Source organism: Bemisia tabaci, chromosome 4 (assembly GCF_918797505.1).
Source record: "Bemisia tabaci chromosome 4, PGI_BMITA_v3".
Lineage (NCBI taxonomy): Eukaryota > Metazoa > Arthropoda > Insecta > Hemiptera > Aleyrodidae > Bemisia > Bemisia tabaci.
The window spans coordinates 22,745,496-22,767,789 of record NC_092796.1 but is presented as its reverse complement, the minus strand read 5'-3'; the positions used below and the strand labels follow the sequence as shown (position 1 = coordinate 22,767,789).

The window sequence follows — 22,294 nt, the reverse complement described above, 5'->3', positions numbered from 1 at the left end:
AGTTATAAGTGTGCTATAACTAACGAAAACTCCTGTGCGTTTCTGGGGAGGTGCGAAAAGCGTAAGTGCCTACAATATTAAACGTGCGACAAGCACATCTGTGGAGTACGAACAGTTGCGTCAAGGGGCTTTAGTCATCATATTGTCAGCCTAGTCTTTGTAAAGTAAGTTTTGGATGTGCAGTAGATTCAACGATCAGAAAAATCTTGAAAATTAACAAATGGCAATCATCGCCCAGAGAAACGACATAGAAGAAAAGTGCCTTGGAAGAAGAAAAATTGAATCAATGTTTCATCCCTCCAAACTACTCTTTTGAGGATAAAGTGCAAGATTTTACCGGATGTACAATGCTTTGACGTAGTGTTCTTCAAGCAGGAACAATGAGGAGATATATGTAGCTAAATTCCGTTTTAGCTCTGGTTCATTTTCTTCAGATGTTTTGACCAGGAGATGCCATGTTTTTGATTCTGTTCAGTTTAAATTCTAGAACTACGGCAGTTAAACATCGTCGTTTGCTCGGGGCTTGAGAAGATTTAAGCGCATCTCGTTGGGGGAATGCTCAACACGTGTGGGTGAATCATTACTTTGATTCCCGAGAAAGGATGTACCGTCATTGACTGAATCATAACTCCGTTCATTAATTCGCGGACCATTTAGTTTGACTTATTTTAGTCGACCCTCGACAAGCAGGAGCCGAGGCGACGCGACACCAGTTCGGAAGTTTCACCATGTGCGTATTTTTTTCCGCGAAAAAAAAACAAGCAGAAAATAAACCGAGAATACTCTCAATTGGATGTCATGAAAATACGTTGCATCCTTTAAGAGCCCTGAGCGACCCAGAGAAACAAATACGACGGGACTCATCTGTAAATTCAGTTACGCTCTTTTGTCAGACGTCACGAAAGAGATGGTATTCCTAACTAAAGCTGCAATGAGAGACAGATTCTAGCGTTAAATGATTTCTCTCTTTCGCTGTCTTATTTATAAAAAAAAGTGTCGTTTTTTCTTATCCTGCGCGTTTGTTCATTCACCCGGGCAGTCATTCTTCGCTTTTAATTGTAGCCGACGTCCTTAATTCTCCGGAGTGACAAGCGTAAAGAGTCCAATAACAACGTAGAAAAGAACATATGCTGTGGGGATAATACGTCCATTGAGTCTGATCTCATGTACATTGACGATTAATGGACCACTAGACAAGGTGCAGATTTATCCATCATGATACATTTATCATCAAAATTTTGCGTAACATACAAAGGGTACCACGGAAATTAGTGAAAGTAACCCCTAATCAAAGTATCAACGTTTTTTATGCATAAATTCCAACTTCCCGGTGTTAGAAAAAGCAGTAATCTGCGTAAGCGTAAGGATTATTGAATCGTCCAGATCGTTATCGATTGCTTTGATTAATAAATAATGTTACTAAGATCAGGATATATCGATTAGTGTTCTTCGATAACGTGCCAATAGCTGATGTGGCTTGTTTCCTTTCCGCTTAACGCGGTCCAATTGTCGGTGGTCTCGTCATCGCTCCTTTGACGTAAGGGCTTATCTCTATTTCCAACTGAGCCCCGGAAAGCATAGAGTTATACGGAAAACAGGGCTCACGTGGAAATTGAAATACGCCCTTACGTCGCACTATGGTCCGAATAGCCGGTTTAAGCGGCAATAAGTCGAAAAAGTGAAGTTTGGAAAAAGTTAGATTTTAAGAGGTAGATTGATAGTACATACTGTAGAGAAGACTCCTGTAAAATTTCACTTCGATTAAAACACTAATAAAGATGTGACAAGCCTGGGAAGTGCGGCGCGCGGAGCACTTTATGAGTGCGATTCCAGTTACCGAGCGGCAGTGCTGTGTTTAAGGGCTTGTATTCGTCGTTTCACCGTACCTGAAAATGTTTGGGCACTTGATTCACAAAATACAAGATAAGTTTAAAATGTTTTATGCTGAAACTATTCTTTTTTATCATATCTAATGCTCTAGATTAACCCCTAGACATAGTCAGTTTTATCAATAAAATCGCAGAAGTAGGACCCAAAAAATATACTTAGCACCTCTGAGCACCTCGTAATTTTACTCGGAAGTTATTGTCATGACTCTAGACTATCTTTTAGTCTAGTGGCAGAACCATAGTCCACCATAGCCTCAAGTTATTTCTCATGAAAAATGACGTTTTCGCGTTTTTTATCACTTACTACAATTAGCTATCATATGCCATTGACGATGACTTCTATCATGTTCCATTGTCATATTCTAGCAAATCGAATGCATTAGAGCCTAAATCTGCCCAGGCAGAATAATACGAGTTGATGGGGTTGATCGGGACCAATTGAAACTTTGTGCTCAAGAACAGCAAAGAATCGCCTCGAGAGGCTACTTTGAGGCCCCGTAAAAGTTTTTTTTTTGACGTTTTAAGTGTTTCAAACATATAATCTATCAGTGTAGATATATGTTAGCATGAGTTTAGCTTGGCAGACGAAAACAAGTCTAAACGGTTGATCGGTGGGACTTGAAAGTAAGGCTCCCGAGCAATGAAATTGTCTTAGGAAGCCACTTTGAGGTCCCGTAAACGTTTTTTTTTTTACGTTTACCCATGTTTCAAACAAATAATCTATCAAAATGGATATATTTAAGCCTAAGTTTCGCTTGGCAGACGAAAACAAGTTCAAACGGCTGATCGGTGGGACTTGAAAGTAGGCCTCTGGAGCCATGAAACGTAGAAGTATTATCCTGAGCTGTCTTTTTCAAGTTCCCTTGATAGTAGTGTTTGACGAGGCTCTACTTTTAGCTTCTTATAGTCCATCCAATGTAAAATTAATTTTTAAACTTATAAAAAAAAAAAAAATTCTACCGAGAATCGACCCCGGGACATCAAGAAGATAAGTAAGACGCGATGTCAATTGCTCCACCGCTTCAACCCGGATTATTGATCTCAATTTAAGGTTTGTCAACAAATTATTACCACAGTTATATAAAGTACTAGCCGCTGTGGCTCGCTTCGCTCGCCTCGCGTCTAGCCGGGGGCTCCGCCCCCTGGACCCCCGGTCACTCGCTTCGCGAGTGACTTACGGCTCGCAAGCGAGCCGTATTCCGTGCCGTAAATGCAAAAAGATGATAAAGTAATGTAATCCAATAAGAACTCTTCTGAATACATGAATACGAGAGGCATTCCTTCCTAAATTAGTTTACCTGTTTTCAGTTCCGTAATGATCTTCCTTGTAAATTTTCAAAAGAAAAACGAAATTACGCGAAATTGCCAAGAAGCATTATGGATAGTTTTCCTGTAAGGGATTTTTCTTCGGGGGGGGGGGGGGGCATTAACTGTGAGTTAAATAAGGCGAAGTCCCTCCGGAATATGACAATGTAAGCCCTGCGCACTTGGTATTGGCCAGGAGGAGTAGCTCACTGGCGTCCTCCAGGACTCCAGCCAACACCACGCCAAAGCTACAGACTTAAACAATCATACGTCGGGTGGCGCCAGTAGTAGAGAAGTTTAGGACTTAAGAAAAGAGACAATTTCGAATGTTACATGAAAAAAAGCATCTCATGCATTTGGCCATCATATAAATGGATGTATTTTCAAATGAATTTCGCGCAAAAGTATGAACGAACGGGGTACAAAACGTATTACCTTATAAAAGAAGGATTTTCGGTTACTCGGCACTGACCGGCAAAATACATGTAAATTTGGAGTTACTCCTCCTAGTCGTTAGCTACTCACTCAAGGAACATTCTGCGTAAAAAATTCGAGTGAATTGTTTGAATGTGTAAATTATTAGACTCATTAATTAGTATACGCACTAAAAAGAGACAAACTTCATGCACAGGACGCAACAATCTCGCACATTTGCACCCAGAAAATATGAGTAGAAATTGTGTAGAACGTTTCTGGCGAAAACAGGTGTACAATAGCCTCGCACTGGGTTGGACACTAAAAAACCGAGGATATTCCGTAAAAAAAGAAAGGAAAGAAAGTATGAGTAGAAATTGCTAAATATCCATTCATCGACTGGCGCGGCCGCAAAAGAACGTATCTCGCGAATACAGAGGCAAAATAGTATCACTCAATATCGGACACTCACAAATCGGAACTGTTCCGTGAAAAAAGAAAGAAAAATTGAGCAGATATTGTTAAGTACCCATTGATCAACTAACATAACCGTAAAAGAACGTATCCGACGAAAGCAGATGAGCGATGGGCAACCTCTCAAAAAGTCGCGAGATTTCGAAATCTAATCAGTGTTGCTCTCGAGATGCAGGATGCAGCTAAGTTGGCAGCGTACACGAATAGACTGATTTTCGGAGCAACTCAGAGGAAGCAATTCAAAGGAAGCAATTCAGTCCTGAAAACATTTTGTTTCCTGTTTTTTCCCACGGTTTTCCTTTGCTCTTCGATAAAGGTAGCTGATGTAGGGGTAACGGGAGGGACAAACATAATTCTGCATTGGTAAGGAAGAACGCCGTATGAGTCTTCAGACGTTGCCAAATTTCCCCTGGAAAACCACTAAACTTCAGGAAAATTTTTGAAAATTTTGGATACTTTTGTTTTTAATTTGATCTAAAACGTCTGAAAATTTCATGGGGAAAATATTCATAATTTTCCTCAAAAATAAACATTTTATCGAAGAAAATTTGGCAACTCCCGAATGTTCATATGTCGTTCTTCCTTAGCAGGGCAGAATTGCAAACACTACGCTTTAAAAAAGAGACCATTTTCGGTTTTCTTCAAAGTATTCGGACATAACTCCAATAAAAATACAATGAGAGGATTAGCGCGAGGTTTGGATGTCGCTCCCTGGTCGGAAAATCATGTTTTGACTCGTCTGCCGACAAAATCTCGTCAAAGCGTTCAAGAACAGCTGGGCCTGGACAGTCAGGAGACCAGGCGGCAGCAATAGATCTCAATTCGTCATCCTTTTTTCCCTTCCTGCTCGGCCTAGTGGAGCTCCAAAAAAATTGATGAAATTTCTCTCATCGGGTTCGATTTCAACTTTCTCAGTAAATTTACGCTCTGCTAAAAAAGTATATTACAATGAACTAAATTTCGTCGTGATATGTTGATAAGTAACGGAAATATCGTTCAGCAAGTTATAAATGCAGCAGTTGTGGTATCGATCTTAGTGTACCGTAGAATCATGTATTTTCATTAGTTTGACCACCATTCTGCTCAAAATTTTACCGCGAATCGAAAAATATACACTGTAAAAACAATTTCCGAATGATAGAAAAAATTGCATTTTTACTGTCTTTAAATTTTGAGGGTCAGATTTTGTTTGGCATATGAGACAATAGGGCTGCGATCCCGTAGCGAGCAGTCTCGGGCTCGAGGGTTGTTAGACAAAAGGACGGGAAAACCCATGTCATCGCACCGCTTCGACAGTTTTATGGAACCACGTATCTGGGGCGGCTTCCTTTTATTCAGACAGAGCAGTGCTGAGACTGAGTCCGAGTTTGACCTTCGGCGTTGGGCGAAGGCTGTGTAGTAGTAATATGGAGAGGGGTCTATTTGCATCTCTCAGCGGTTTACACAGATATGGCTGAAAAATTGGAAATTCTCATAGTTTTGCGAGCATCTAGGAGCTAGAAGCTTTCAATCGACCCAAAAATCGTAAAAATCGCCCCGGTAGATCTCTCAAAATAGGCGTTACAACAGGAACATAACCAATTCCCGGGAACTTAAGGCCGGAGGGGGGTGGATTTGGCTTTAAGAGCGTCTCAGGAAGAAGAGTCTGAAAAATTTGGAAGTCTGACAATTTTGCGAGCATCTAGAAGCTAGGAGCTTGCGGTCGACCCAAAAATCGTAAAAATCGCCCCGGTAGATCTCTCAAATTAGGCGTTACAACGGAAACATACCGCAACTCTCGGAAACTTAAGGTCGGAGGGGGGTGGATTTGGCTTTAAAAGCGTCTTAAGCGAAAGAGGCTGAAAAATTTGGAAGTCTGAAAATTTTGCGGACATCGGGACGTCAAGGGCTTTAACCAGAGTCAAGCATCGTCGAAATCGGTCCGGTAGAACTCCAGAAATAAGCGTTACAGTGAAACCCCCAACGATTTTATTTATATAGATAAAAATGTTAAAAATGGATTTTTCCTGAAGAATATTAGCATTTTTGCACTCAGCGACCCTAAAAACCCCTGAAAACTCATGTTGCGAGGTTTAAACATACGTATCTGATTTAATGCCGCTTAAACCGGCTATTCGGACCATAGTGCGTCGTCGGAGCGACGTCGTGTGGAATGATTGTTAACTATCGGGTCGCCTGGCGGTCTGGCACCCGGTCTACCGCTGTAGGTAAGAACCACCTATCTCCAGCGTAAATCATACGTGTATCTGCGATTCTCGCTCGTCCCAATCGCGAGGGTCTAATGAGACCCTGAATCCACCTGGAGACTGAAGAGTCCGCGGCCGCCGCACAGTGGATCGAGTCAATGGGAGAGGTCGGGCAAAATTTGGAAACTTTAAACGCCTATATCTCCATTTATACAAACTTTGAAGTTCTGAAACAGGTTTCATTGGTTTCCTCAAGACATGTTCTTGTACAAGCATTCCTTGAAATTTAAAATACGACGAAATAAACGTCAAAATTTGCAGTTTTAGACAAAAATGTCTTATCCGACTTTTTGAATTGACTCGATCCATTGTGCGTCGCCGGCTCGCTCAGGTGGGAGGCGGTGGGCTCGGGGATAAATCAAACTCGAGATGCGAAACCCGAAACCAGTTTATTTTTGGGAGAATCGCGTAAAGCGTCGACGCCTCCGAAAGAAGCTCGTCATCGACCGGTTTCATTCTGCCATTAAAGCCCCGCGCTGGCAGTTATTGAAATCAAGGCACACAATGTAATCTTCCGGCGGTCGCCGAAAAGAACAAATGATGAACCGTGTTTGTCTAACCGTCGCAAAGTGGACGGAAAGGAAAGATTCGCGAACCAACACCCGGTAATGGGTCAGTTGCGCCGGTCACAGAATCGTGTTCTGATGCTTGATTCTTGTCGATTAGCTAATAATATTAAGATCTGTCCAAACCGCAAGTTTCTATGTTCAATAGTTCTATCCGAGTTTTACGTTGAACAACCAGTGTAAATGTGCGTCACATTGACTGATGAAAGAAAGGTGGAAGAAACCCAGGGTGTTACTATCGCGGTGGGTGACGTCAAAAACCTGACTTTTTAAAGAGCGATTTCTCGGTTCGCTGGGGGAAAAAAAACACATGGGATCTTGAGTCCAGAATCTTAAAAATATCGACAAGAAAAAATACTCTTAATTCAATCGCAGACTTACGCTTAAATCTAGAGCCAAGCCTCTTAATTTGCGCGGATTTCCTTTTGATTTAAGCTTAAATCTGATTGAATCAAGAGTCCTTTTTCTTGTCAATGTTTTCAAGAGTCTGGATTCTAGATCCAATGTGTTTTTTCCAGTGTTATTATTGAACGTAGAAAGTTGCGGCTTGGACAGATCTTAATATTATCAGCTAATCGACACGAATCAAGCATCAAAACATGATTCTGTGACCAGCGCAACTGACCCATTGTACGGAACTTCTTCGTATGTTGTGTTTTATTTTTTGGTGTCCGGACAACTATGCGCCGAGCAATCGGTGCCAGATAAAAGGACAAGACCAGACAGGCCGAAAATAATTTGCAACATTAACTTCCTCGTCCCTAGTTTTTATCGTTTCATCGTAAATAATATACTGTGTTTCGCAAATTTACTGCTTTTGTTTGTCGGTCTTGTATCTGAAATTTTGCGCACGCTCCCGAAAGCGAGTTTGCGCATCCGTGCTTCTCTTTTTGTCCATTTCGCACTTTCTTTTCGTCGTTATTCACTGGTATATATTGTAATGATTACATGCCTTAATTTTTCCGGTAGCCGGAATTACATGAAGCGAAAACAGTTCTCGTCAAAATAAGCACTCAGTCTAAGTATTGATCATGCAGATTTAAGCTCACACATTTCGGTGTGCCAAGGGACCTTAAACTCAACGGACCATCTGTAGTTGAATTTTAGCCTATCATGGCTTAGTAGGATGAAGTACCGGGAGTGCGTACAAGAAGTATATTCTTGGAAAGAACAGTCATGTGTTTATGAATCACAGTATTTTACTCCCATGTTAAAGTTGTGTATTTAGTACGGGTATTTAGATATCATAAAAAATATTACATTTTATATGAAAAAATTATTTTTAGGGGTAGTTTTTAAGGATTTGGCCAGGGAACATGTAATCGTATTAATTGTGAGGTCTTTAAAAATTATGGCAAACTATCTCTCTTTCTAAATTTTAGAAGTTATCAGCAACTTCAGTCAAGAATAGACCATAAGATGAGACGTTCTGTATGAAATCACTCCTTCGCTGTCTTTGTAAGCGGCAATGCATATTTGAATAACAGAAGTTCCTCTACAAATTTCTTTCCCTAGCTATCATGATTTTTTTGAAGTGTGTCTCATAGTTTTCGGTATATATTTAATTGTTTGAGGTGTCATTAGACGTTGAAAAGGAACGCTAAAGAAATAAAACGTATCCGTAACAAAAATTATGCCACGACAAAAAAACATATCATGCTTATCGGTGACGTCTCCCATATAGGTAATTTTTTTAAATTTGTGCATATCTGTGGCTCCTTTCTTTCAGTTTGCAAGAATAATCATCTCTTTTTGCTATATTTAATAAAATAGTGGAACCCTCCTTGTGTAATAATGTTCATGTTAATTTAATTTTACCGTCTCCTTCGTTGCTTCATCCACGTGACGAGTTTTATTTCCTTCCGCTGTACTTAAGTTGCTGAACTGCTCTTCCATCATTTTTGTCTCAATTTTCTTCAAATGATAATGAATAGATTGAGCAGCTGGAGCGGTTGTATTCTTGTGCATTTTGAAAAGAAGTGAGCGGAAAGTGTGTAGCTGAGAAAAGCAGCTGCATGAAGAGAGCTGGACACGCGACAGCACTCGGGCATTTGGTCAAAATATACACCATCAATTAATAAGCGTTATGTAATGGGATCAAATGTTATTTTAGCCCCTTAGTAACTGTTGAACATGCACGTGAGGGGTAACGGGTTATTACTATACGGAGAACTGTATCTCGGAAAACAGTTAATAATATCAACGAGTTCCGACTTCTTATGAGAAAGAAATCAGCGTCTTTTGTCTGAGTTGATGCTAACCTAACTCTATCCCAAAATAATGTCTTATCCGAAGAGATAAGCTAACATCTTGAAACACGGTAATAGAGTTTAGTGGTTTTGCATTTCGGCCAAAAATTTAATAATGATCGTCGCGTAACGATGTGCCTTACGTTCACTGGAAAAAAGTTTCTTGGATGCAGAGTCCAGACACTTTAAAAATTTGACAAGAAAAAATATTATTGATTTAATCGGATTTTTACGCACTAACTTTTTATTGCTTTATCTGAGTGTGCTTCAATAGCTTATTTTACAGTATCCCTTAAAATTTTTTCTTGTATGAAAAATGGTGTAAAAGTAGATTCAAGTGTGAGAAAATGAACCGCCCTGTGACGTCATCAGGCGAAATTAACCATTTAAACACATGTCTTTTAGTGGATTCTATCATTTTGTCATATCCTCCCTACTAATTGCTCAAAATTTACAAAGCAAGGCTATTTGTTATTCAGTTTAAATAGTAGTTTCTACTTCAACATAAAATTCGTCAAATTTCGGACGCCGGCAACTTCTCCATTCAGAGTCTTGATTCAAGAAAAAATCAGATCGAATCAAAAGTATTTTTCCACGTCAAATTTTTCACTCAGTAGTTTCACCTACAATTAGACCCGGAATTCGTCAAATTTCCGCGACACCTGCAATTTCTCCATTCAGAGTTTCGTTTCAAGCAAAAATCAGGTCGAATCAAGAGTATTTTTTCCCGTCAAATTTTCCATAAATTGAATTCCATATATCCAGGAGACTTTTTTTTTCGGGATCCAAGAGTGTTGTTCTCAGAAACATGAAAGATAACGAAGCGCATCAAAGGGCGGTCAGTCATCAAGTTTGGCCGAGGATATTTCTACTCTTCCGTTTCGTTGCACAAGTCTCATATTCAGTCGGGATTCTTGCTCATCCAATCGAGTATTCAATGCTCACCTGCTCATAAGGTTGTCGGACACTTTTAGAACAAATTGGGAAGGATGTTGTTGCGGGACCGGCGGTGGATCACGCCTCCTTTTGCAGCGAGACGCGGTCATCGCGGCCGCGACCAAACAACACTTAAATCGTCGCTCAGGTAAAAGAAAGGGCATATCTCCATCCTGTTTTGGCCTGTGGATTATACGGATCTATAAGTTGAACAAGGTTTATTTTAAAATTCTTCACGTCGCGCCGCCAGGACAACGAAATCAGAGGCACCGAACTATGTGAGTTTTGACATCTCAACGCTGGAAAATGCAGCTCCTTTCCGCATTCTTCGGTAAGGTTTTTTCCGTGAGGCATACCGATAGTCGGAGGACCTGGGCCGCTCTATGACCTGAATGTTTTTCCCAAAAATGCGTGTGTTTATCGGGGATTTTTAGGAATGTTTTACTTGTCGAAGAATTTTTAACCTGATAAAAGATAGATGGGAAGGTCTGCTTGTGTAGAAACATCTAAACATTGTGTTGAATTTTTAAATTGAAATCTGCAGGGCACACATCTTTCCTCGTGAACTTGGCACATGTTGAATTATGAGGATCTCTTCTCATCTCCGCAAGGTTTACTTCTATCCTCTCTCAGTCGCGGAAAGTTGCAATATTTAATTTTCCATGGAACAAATTATTCATCCTTCTAATGCCCTATTCTTTCCAGCCCCAAACTTATCCTGCAAATGTAGAGGTTTGAAATCCATATTCCTCTCTCCCTTAACAGTTGCAACTGTATTGTTAACCATCCTCATCCATAAATGAATACTCCGTGCATGCCGGACGTAGATATTACGCCTGGGCTGATCTGTGACACCATGAAACATTCCACAATCCAAATACTAGTCCGTGAGAAAAAAAAAAAAAAATCAGAATATGATGTGAATTAACTTTCGCGCTAATTTTCCGCGTCATTTTTTACATTTGACGTCACTGGGGACAGCTTTGATCGTTTTTATCTTGGAAACTGCAAATGTAAATCCATTGGGGTGGAAACACGCAACATTCAAAATTTGCCATCCTAGTTGCTTCTACGTTATTTTTCATAGGATCATAAATACCTAAAATTGTATCTATTTAATTGTTTCAACAGTTTTTCACAATTTTTGGGATCTTAAGGAGAGGAAAGGTCCGTCAAGCGTTCCGTAACTACTAAGGGAGGTCCAGGGTTGCGTCACATGGGAAAATATTGGCCTTAATTTGCCGAAAAAGTGCGTTACGTTCTTTATGAACGCTCCCTAATATGGCGAGAAGTGTGAAAAGGTACAACACCTTAGTTGCTTTATCCAATGACGTCATTGGGTTCAAAGCCCTATTTTAGCTATCCCTTTTCTCAGTGTGTTCTACGACTGTGACGCGCATACGCTGTGTGATCCGTGCTAAGACGTCAAAGTGTATACCAATACCCAGAGAAAAACAAGGAGATGTTTGCATTTCGGGCATCTTGGACTTTTATGATGATTAACGTCGATGGGTACAAATCCCTGCGGCTTGCAATCGCCATCTCCTTTTTCACCGTGTACTCTGCGGCTGTGACACCCCCAACCGATTCATGCTAAGACATCAATGGGTACAAATCCCTGTAGCTTGCAATCGCCATCTCCTTTTTCCCGTTGTATTCTACGGCTGTGACACGCGCAACAGCTCGCTCAGCTGTCGGCGAGTATTTGTCCGGTACATTCTTTCCATTCGGGAGGGAGTTGCATCTGAGCATCGGCGGGTCCCGCCCCCGTTGCACGCCCCGCGGATCGCGAAGGAAGTCACACGGCGAGACGCGAGACAGCCGCGGCGACGACGGCTCTCGGGACGAGTCAACGTGCCGTCTGAGCTCGGCTGATCCGCTGCATCAATGCGCCATTGGTCCAGAGCCGCTCCCAAGACCCAGCCTCCCCGAGCGCTCACGTCAGCGACCAGCCGCCGAGTGCAACCATCTCCTCCGTCCAGCTCCACGCGCTTGGTCCACGAGCGCCAAGAAAGAAGCCAGAGCTACAGGGACATTTGGATCGCATTTAGTACAAAGGAACCAGCGCAATTACACTGGGAAAAAAACATTAAATCTAGAGTCCAGACTCTTAAAAACATCGACAAGATAAAGTACTCTTGATTCAATCAGAATCTAGCTTAAATCAAGAACCATGCCTCTTAATTTAAGTGGATTTCGTTTTGATTCAAGAAAAAATCCGATTGAATCAAGAGTATTTTTTCTTGTCGATGTTTTCAAGAGTCTGGACTCAGATCCACTGTGTTTTTTTTTCCCGGTGCACAGTGTTTTCAAAATAGTGCAACTTCTTCTTTTCATTTCAAAATACTCAATATATGTACAGTAATTAAGTTTACACAATTACATTCCTTGAAAATTGTCAATTATTTAGTAGGAAGCATAAACAGTTTGCTTTTCTTGGAACTTTTGTAGATCCCCCCTTTCCTCCCCTCCCACCCCTCCCCGTAATGCACTTGTAATTGCAATCCGGGAAAAATACGTAACGTGTCTTTTGACCCGCTCCCTCACCCTCGGAAAGTGAAAAATCATCGATGAAACTTACGTTTATCTCTCCTTTTTTTATTTCCGAAGGATGTGTGTGGCACCGTAAGTGAAAGGAGAAAATAATCCGAAACTTTCAATCCGTTAGGGTACTGAAAAGCATGAAAAAAGTGCCTTGCCTACAATTCATGGATGTTTCTACATGCCTAAGATCATCGCGGCAACATTATGACAGCTTTCGAAAGTGGTCCAGCTTTCTCGGGTAAAGGAGATCCGCTCCTTAAAGAAGATCAGTGGGTTTTTTATTCTCCTAAATAATATTAGGGTCTCAACTTTAGCTTGAATTCAATGTTATCTGTCTCCTGTGTTAAATGTAGGGAAAAATTAAATTCGGCTAACAAGTTATATGGATAAATGTTGTCGGGCATTTGGTGCAATTCTTTTTAAGTGAATTTTAGAGCGTCTCGGCTCATCTCTTTTGATCGGAAAGTCGACAATATATGTAATCTAATAGCCCTCTGAAGAAATTACAAGTTAAAGAAGACCATAGCAATGAAGAAAACATCGGTCGCGGAAAACGATGAAAAAGTGCAGGTAAACGAGGATGGGAAACAATGAGTCAATGTGCTCGGAGGTCACGGTTTTGTGATTTCTATCGCCAATCAAGGGTATCGTGAAATCTGCTCAACTTTGTTGCTCAAGAAACTTGCAAAGAGCAAAAAATAGAAAAGAATGCAGAAGAATAGAAATCTAACGCGTTCATCATTACTTTCCCGTTAATTGGTTCAGCCAGGAGCGATCGCTACGGTCTGAAAGAAAGTGTCAAGTGTTTCGATCCATTGTATGTAGATGAAACGTAGTAATTCAATTCAATATTTTGCATTTGCCCTTCACCTATAATGTTCTTTCACGAGAGGACCTCATCAAAATGCTTCATTTTGTTAGTTTGAGTTCTCAGTGGTATGCCATTATTTTTCCAAAATTATGAAGATGTTTGCTGGTTGGTTTTTCTGCATTGACGCATTATTTTCGTCGGGGAAAAAAATAAAAAATAGCATTACGGTGTCATTGTCTTGAACATCAAGCTTCCCGCTTCAAAAACGATATTACGGTATAGGTGAATATTTCATACGGGGAATCGTTCCGTCCAACCTGCATGCACCAGAATGACAGGCAATATTCAACATGGCCGTCGCCAACCCCTCACACAAGTGACAAGACGACATTTTATCAACCACCGTGCTTCCTCACGATTTGCGCGCAGAAACGTCAGCCATGTTGAATATTGCGTAGCATCCTACTGCGCAAGGTTTGGATGGAACGACTCCTCTGACGAAATGTTAACCTGTGCCTTAGTATTGTTCTTAAGTGGGAAGCTTCAAAAACTTGGATTTCTTGCGCAGGTTGTGAAATTAGTTGTGTTCTTCAGACTTTCCCGATGTGCTCATCGTGATTATCTAGCCATTTCTTTAAGAAATTATTTTTGCTCTAGCTAAAGTTTCAACAACCCCATTGCACTCGGCAAGGCAAGGAGTAATTCTTGATAATATGCCTTAATTAATACATCCATTCAATGGACATCCTTGTGTATAGTTGACTCCATTCGCGGTAACTCTGAGAGATTTCCTCCCGTAATTTGAGGTTTTGTTTACGAAATCACCGCTGTAACTTCCGTAGTCACCGATTGTTACCGCGTGCCTGCTGACCCGCACTACGATTCGGATTTACAAAGAGGTGCGAAGCTTGTTATAAACGTCATATTGACGCGTGAGCACTTACGGGAAAATCAACCGAGCCATGAATAGTGTATCCGCAGCACCTTGACATTATGATCCTAGTTCGTAATGTGTGATGTTTCCGAAATATTGCTTGACACAGTAAATATTATTGAAACTAGGACATTTGATAGCAACGTGAACTCTAATCTTTCATTTTTGTGCTGGAAATGATTAAACATTTATGTACGCTGTTTTTCACTGGTAAAATTTAAATACTAATTTAAACACTATTCAAATACTTAATTTAGTGCACACAAACGGCAGCGAGCTCGAGTCGTAGCTTTTTGAAAAGGGTTCCATATAATGAACCTCTAGCGCATTCAAAGTTTAGAATATACGACTGAAGTCTTATTAATGAAGTCTATTTGCTCGTCAAAGTCAGACTATTCACACTTTAATTTTTCATTAGTGTAATATTTTGAGCCAACTGCAGCATAACTTTTTTTAATACAAGGAAAACCAAAATTTTTTTAAATTTTTATTTTTATTCGTTGTAGTTCTAAATTCAAGTCCGGCCTGTTGTCAGCATAAAATTCCTATTGACGTATCAACCATGAATTTAAAACGTATTTGGTGGAATTTTGTTTTGAAATTTGAAGAATTTCCCAAACATCCAGGTTCCTTTTTAAAACACTCTCATTCACTGGGTAAATTCATTTTTTCTAATTCACTAACTCTCTACCTTGGTGTCCTCAATTGGGTCGAAAGTAATTCAACGCAATAATTCTCGCTCCATTAAAGTCCACAGCAAGCTCTTCATTAATCAAATTTTTTTTAGACTAGATCATTATTCGAAATGATAAGCCAAAAGGGTCAATTTTCTTGGTATAGGGGGTAGTGGCGGGCAGTTGTGTCCGCAAGGAAAGAAACCCTTCCCTGCGCTTTGAGAATTTCTAATAGTACGTGGTAGCACATAACTACGAACATGCCACCATTCATAATAATCAGTAATGTGGAGGATTTTGTCGATACTGAAATTCTTGTACTAATTAGTAAAATGGCGTGCTAAGTAAAAACGCCGTCTAATCATTTAAATTTCGCCAACGTTTCCCGAATGAAACATTTTCAATCGTCAGAAAATTATACTCATTTTGACCGGGCATTCGGACATGCACACTACACTGGACGACGATTCAAAACGTATTCTCTGAAAATATCACAAAAATTACCCCTGAGTAATCCAGGAAATTCAAATTTTACGAAAATAACTGTCCAAATGTTCGCACGGTGTTCAACTTTAACACGGGTAGTATAGTCATGCGATAGCCTCCATACTCTTTAAAAAGCGCAATTCAATCGTTAAAAGCCCCGGGGCTTTTTAGTAGTTTACTTCATGCAGCGTTAAATAGGATAGAGCTCGCAATGTAGAAATAACATTTGTGACCTCTCTTAGGAACAACTCATTCATTAGAGTCCCCATGTAGTTAAGATGCTTTCAAGAGCCAGCAATCGTATTGCCTTATTTCAAAATGTAGTCGAATTAAAAACAGCACTGGAAAGAAAAACACATTGGATCTAGAGTCCAGACTCTTAAAAACATCGACAAGAAAAAGTACTCTTTATTCAATCAGAATCTAGCTTAAGTCAAGAACCAAGCCTCTTAATTGAAGCGGATTTCGTTTTGATTCAAGCAAAATTCCGATTGAATCAAGAGTATTTTTTCTTGTCAATGTTTTGTCATTGCCGAATTCAGAGACCCAGTGATAACCATCCGTGAAAGGTTCCCGAATTTTGCACTCCGGGCTCGGAAATGGCTGTCTCTGACTTGGAGAACCGAATTTGATACAAAAGAACGTAACTTTACTCTGAGATAAGTCCTGCTACGTGTACTTTTTTGCGTATCGGAGGTTCGCACGAAATCGAAGTTACGCTCTTTTTCCAGTCAAACGATGAATCGAGAATTGAGACTCAGTTTCGAATTGAATTGCGAACCGCGACGCGACCGCGCGTGTAAGCGCGCGTCATAATGAAAGCGGAAACGCGCTCATTATTCCCGAATCCGCCTCATTTTTCGCCGCGGACCTCACTTTTATTTCGGAAATTTGATTATTATTAATGGGCTCCCGAATGAGAGGACCCGACGCGCGGTGCCCACTCCGCGGAGTCGCCGGATTTTCCGGGAGAATATAAAAAATATGTCCTAGTTGAAAACGTCGAGTGCACTGGAAAAAAAAAAAAACACATTGGATCTAGAGTCCAGACTCTTGAAAACATTGACAAGAAAAAGTACTCTTGATTCAATCAGATCTAAGCTTAAATCAAGAACCAAGCCTCTTAATTTGAGCGGATTTCGTTTTGATTTAAGCTAAATCTGATTGAATCAAAAGTATTTTTTCTTGTCAATGTTTTCTAAGAGTCTGGACTCCAGATCCAATGTGTTTTTTTTCCAGTGTCGAGTAAAAAATTCCGTTTAGACTGGACACAAGGGGTTTTGTTCCAGGTAACGACGAGAGTTTTTGCTCCTAGAAGTAAAAATTTTTTTGGATGGCCGAAGTCTTTTCTAAGGAATGCGCTTTAGTATGCGTAACAATACATTTGGCATAACTCATTGAAATATCTAACGTTACTAAGTAAATTCAATGCAGTTCGTTTAGTTTTAGTTTTAAATCATGTAGATAGCTCTACAAGTAAACACTTGTAGTCGTTACGTTATACTTAAACAATAATCCTTTAAAAAAGGCGAGGGGGGATTGTAACGTTAACTGAAGCTCCGTTTTTATGACCGAGAACGTTGGTTATCTTGACTGAAAATTTCAGGACTGTACTTGAACCAAAGTTTTTTCTTTGTTTTTCTTTGAGAGCAAGCTTTACTATCTACAATGTTTGTGAAGATCCCAAAAATCTCAGAGTAGTAGATCGTTTGTATGCTGCTTATTGTTTTTCATGGCTAGCAGCCCTACATGCACGGTCGAATTTGTGACTCTTGAAACACACAATTGAATCTTCCCCGAAGGATACCCAGCGAAACACTCGTTTTAAAATAAACAACAGTGAACTCGAAAGGCGTACATATGAATTGATCGTAAAAGAAGAGAAAATGTTTTTGCTATTTAGAAAGTATTCACAGGAAAATATCAACAAGTCTTGAATATCGGGGCTTTTTGCATGTTCGGACGCTATTCTAATTATTTGCTACCATGAGTACTCTAAACAATTTTTTTTTATCAGACTCACGTAGTATAATATTCTCACCGGCACCATTTCCGCCACAAATGCGGCGAGCAACTATTACTGCTCGTAAGCCGCTCACATTGCCTATCGAGATATGAAGGCGATCTGGTTTGAAAGTGAGAGATAACGTCAGTGAAGTATCACTACTTTAAATGCCATGGATGAAGTAGGGCTTGCTAATTTGAAAATTGCGCCCCTGAGGACTCACAATTAAAACATTCACTGTCGCCAAAGGACTGATTTCAAAGTTAGGCCATACTTTTGAAATCGGTCCACTCCAGAAGAACAATTTTGCGCACTTCTAATGAAGACCTAAGATTTTTCGCGGAATTATTCTGTAGAACTGAACGATTGGAAAACGGTTGAAGCCGAGGCGAAATGGACCCGACAAGACAACTACGCTCTATGATGCGGTCTCGCTCGTAAATTATCAAACAAAAGTTGGGGCCTGACTGTGACCGGCTTTTTGCGTTTTTTCAGTGTATCAGAAGCGGGGCTGATGCGTGCGACAGTGAATTGCGATGCGAACGCAACGAGTAAAATTCTCGCCCCCCCCCCCCACCACCCCCGGTTCTCTGCACTCAACAAGTGAACGAGTGTTCATGCTTCGCCTTACTTTCCGCTCGTAAATCAGGTTCTCTCGCTCGCTTAACAGAATTTTTTTCCCCCTCATTGAAAAAGCTCTCTTCTCTCAAATTAACAATTCGGAAACGTCAACAGCTATGGTTTCAGCCCTACACTGAGAAAAAACTATGGCTTATAAACCTATTAGAGGTAAATATGGAACACCACTAATAGTAGTACCTCTACATATAATAATAGCACATATACCTTAGTTATGGTCTCTGTACCTTAATTAGGTACAGAGACCTTAGTATGGTTCACAGACCGAGAATCATTAGTTTATTTACGACTATTATAGGTGTTCCATATTTACCTCTAATAGGTTTATAAACCATAGTTTTTTCTCAGTGTAGATCATAGCCGTCACGTTTTGTCTTCATGGGACGTTTCGTGGGATTTGTCGCAGGGCAAAATCTCACATGCGAAGTTGCGAAAAATATTTATTGAGTTAGTCAATACTAATCCCAATACGAAGTAGAATCCTTGTTGAGTCCTAAGAGCGACTTGGAGGGAAGAAGTCAAATTTGTTGTCATATTTAACGGTAGAAAAGCCGAGCAGTCTCATTCCGGCCATTCGAACTTGGACCAATCCCATGAAATGTCCCGTGGAGACAAAGCCTTATGAAGTGACAAGAAGCACTTTTAAAATTCGGCCTCGGATGGTAGAATGCTTTCCAGCCGACAATTGATGACGCTATGACACGCATCCTTTTTTGCCTTTTCCAAGAGCGTAATGACGACACGTTTTTAGTTAGTGACCGCTCACATCCAGGGGGTGTGCGGCAGCTGAGACGACTAAGTAGTGCAATATTAGTTAGCCTCTGATGATTGATTCAGCTATGACGATGTTACTTAAAGCGATCAATCAACAGTTGACATCCTCTTGGTTAAGCGTAAATCGTCTGAAAGAGGACCAAATTTTGCCCAACATGGCGACTGGACAAATAATGGACCAGGAGGAAACAATACATATTTTCTCTTCAAAATCTTACGCAGAAAGCGATTCATACAACAGGAAGTTCGGAAATCAACTTCCAAATGAGATATCGACAAATACCCATTTGTAACACAGATCAAATCAAAGTTAGATCATACTAATGACGTCATTTGTGTTTTTGCCATTCAACTGATTTTATTTTTAAACACTCATATCTTGTTTAGGAGTTCATTTTCAGACTTTTCGCCGTGTGATTCGTCTTCATGGTAAAATTTTGAAGAGATAACATGGTAAATTGTGCTTTAATTCATCCCTCGTTAATTGACCTCCTATGCGCTCTACTTGTTCGCGTGGCAACGTGCTACATTCTGAGCAGTTCATTCGCCGAATAAGGACGATTTTCGGTATATACGCGTCGGGCATGCCGCTCAGTATGTAGCCCGGTCACCAACAGGGACGTGAAATGTGCATTTTGCAATTTGGAACTATAAATTCTGGCCCGGTTTAATAACAACGTATGTGCCATTAGTTTCCCTATGCTATAAGTGTTTTTCGAGAAGAGCCAGAATTTATAGTTCCAAATTGCATAATGCAGTCCAAATATGCTTTACTGTTCATCGGAAACGTTGAATTCTTAACAGTTTCTTTTATACCGCTGAGAAACTAACGGACCACCGAGGAAGAAAAAATGGCCCTCTGCATAAACGGTGTGGTTGCTTCAACCCAACCAATCCAATCCAGTTGGCGCTTCACACCAATCAAATGGGGTTACACCAACTAAGTTGGTGCATACGCCGACCACAGTCGTTGCTGTTGTGGTAGTTGGCACACTCATGAAACACGAAACTGTGCTAGCTGGGGCAGCATCACCACCATTTTTTCAAATGGATGGTTCCTTTTTGGTTTTGGTCCGACAGATTGTTCCACGGACTTACTACAAGCGGAAATGAAGAGGTAGACGATTTGGGAATGATCAAATGATGATAGACTCACCTCTGCCGCTCCTGCCGACGAATCGGAGGTCGTTGAACTTGGCCACTTGGTTCTTCATGACGGCGGTGCAGTTTCGGAGCTCGGCGCAGAAGTTCTCGTCGTTGCCGGCCCGGATGGTGACGACGGTGCCGTCGACGACGTCGCCGAGGGCGACCACCTTGAAGGCCATCGGCAGGGTCTTGTTGGAGCGCCAGTGGGTGGGCAGCGCCGAGCAGAGGAAGTACGGACTCCCCGTTCGGATGAGCTCGCCGGCGTGCTCCGCTTGGACGTCGCAGATGATCCGCTCGGTCCACCAGAGGTCATCCGTCGCCGTCGCCGCCTCCCCACCCCCGCCGCCGCCGCCTCCCTCGGACGCCCCCCCGCGCCGACGCTTCTTCGAGCCCGTCGAATCCGTCGTCATGACCCCCAGGGGGAGATGCATCTAACGCACCCCGCCAAAATCACAAGCACATCCGAAGCCCTCGAATCACTTTTCAAAGCACTGCCGCTGTCCGAATTCGCGCCATGCCGCCGGCGTTACTGCATGGTTACTCTCCGTAACGCACCGCACGTTACGTTACGGACACGAAACTCCTGCCGGAGTGTCTCTCTTGATGCCCCTTGTTAGGATATTTTACACTGAATACTTGACACGCGTGTGAACACTGCGTCGATACTGCTGTCCCGCGTGAAGGCACCACAATCCTCGCTTTGAGATCCTTAACACCGTTTTATCACTATGATTCACACCTCGTCGCTTTTGCTGTGTCGAACAGATCTCGCAGAACAGAAAAAAATTTCGAATTACTTTCAAGTCCGCATTCTGTTCGTGAAGAGATGTTCATTCGTTGCCTGCGAAGTTTTTCAACCGAGAAGTATCTTAACAATTTTCAACAGGTATTTCGTCACCATGAAGCCTGTTGGTCTTTTAGACCTCTCCTAAGATGCAAGTTTTTGCACCTTAAAGAATGTGCAATCGACAATTCACTGCCCTTAAACACTCAGTATCTCTACGATTTTTCAGTGCGTAGACCTTGGAGAGTATATTATTCTATTTTTACCGCAGAAATGAAAATAATTTGTAGTAATACGCTCAAGAGAAAAATTTGTACAAGAAACTTGTTGCTGTATCCGGTTCAGAATTCGAACTCATCATATAATTATTACTTGGAGGAAAGACCACATTTTTAGTAATTTTAGTGAAAATTACACGAGACGCACAAATTATTGCTGGTTCTTGGAATGACGCGACTTATATTGGCCATTTCTTCTAAAGAAGCGATTGGAGTAGTCGAATTGAGTGATTTATCACAGTATTTTCATGAAATGCAGGTTTATCACAATAACGTAATTTTTGGACGACCGGAAAGAAATTAAAACCGGATGATAAAAGTTCACAGTTGCTCTTAACGAATGTCAGACGAGGGAAAACAATTTATCCGAGACAATCGTGTGACACAGTGCCGAACTTAAACTAGGCAAAAAATTAATCAAATTCTGAAGCCATATTCATCACTGATGATGTTGTACTTTGCACGTCCTGTGATTTTTCCTTGTAATCTGTTTCAGACAGTTGTGTTCAGCGGTAAATCCTCAGAACAGAACCGCATGGAAGACAAATTCGCTTTACCTGCACTTATTAACACGACCGTCTTTTCGAGGATTAATCACTCGCACAAAGATGCTGGTAAAGTTGTGAGCAGGAAAAACTGAGTTGGTGAGCGAAATTTTTTACACAAATTTAACGAGGTAGGAACGATCATTCAAACCTCGTGACTAGAATTTTTAATTTCGATGTAAACTATTTTGTTCACCGATGTGTACACGTATGAGATCACGAAACTCAACAAGTGTGGAAAGTCACGGAGAGAAAGTGGAAAGTCGCCGCGCGGGAAACGGGCGCGAAGGCGGAAAAACAGGGGAAAGCTCGAAAAACACGGGCGTCGCGCACACAATGGGCAGGGAGCTGGTTGGAAACTGACTCCGGCTCCAGAGGCTTTCATTAACAATAACAGATCTGGCCATACTCCGCCCACAGGATCCCCTCTTCCCCGTTTGTCATTAGCTCTCGGCCACCTATTATTTCCCCTTTTCTTCCCGGGCTCATGCACCTCGACTTTTCTGCGTCTTCCCTCCCCGCCCCCGCCCGCGCCCCCCGCCTCCCTGCCCCTTTTTTAATCTCTCGTTTCCTCTCTCGTTACGTTACCGTTCAG

At 41.3% G+C, this 22,294-nt stretch overlaps 1 protein-coding gene across 2 annotated transcripts in view; it reads right to left on the bottom strand.

Annotated features, from left to right (window-relative positions):
- Positions 1-22,200, bottom strand: part of LOC109037138 (uncharacterized) — a 110,019-nt gene extending 87,819 nt beyond the window's left edge. Inside the window, exon 1 of one of the 2 annotated variants that reach the window (XM_072299521.1) lies at positions 20,103-22,200. In XM_072299521.1, coding sequence (XP_072155622.1) covers positions 20,103-20,523 — 421 coding nt within the window. In that variant the 5' untranslated portion in view covers positions 20,524-22,200. The remainder of the gene's footprint in view (positions 1-20,102) is intronic. The other variant, XM_072299520.1, reaches the window with a different exon arrangement.
- Between the last annotated feature and the right edge of the window lie 94 nt (positions 22,201-22,294).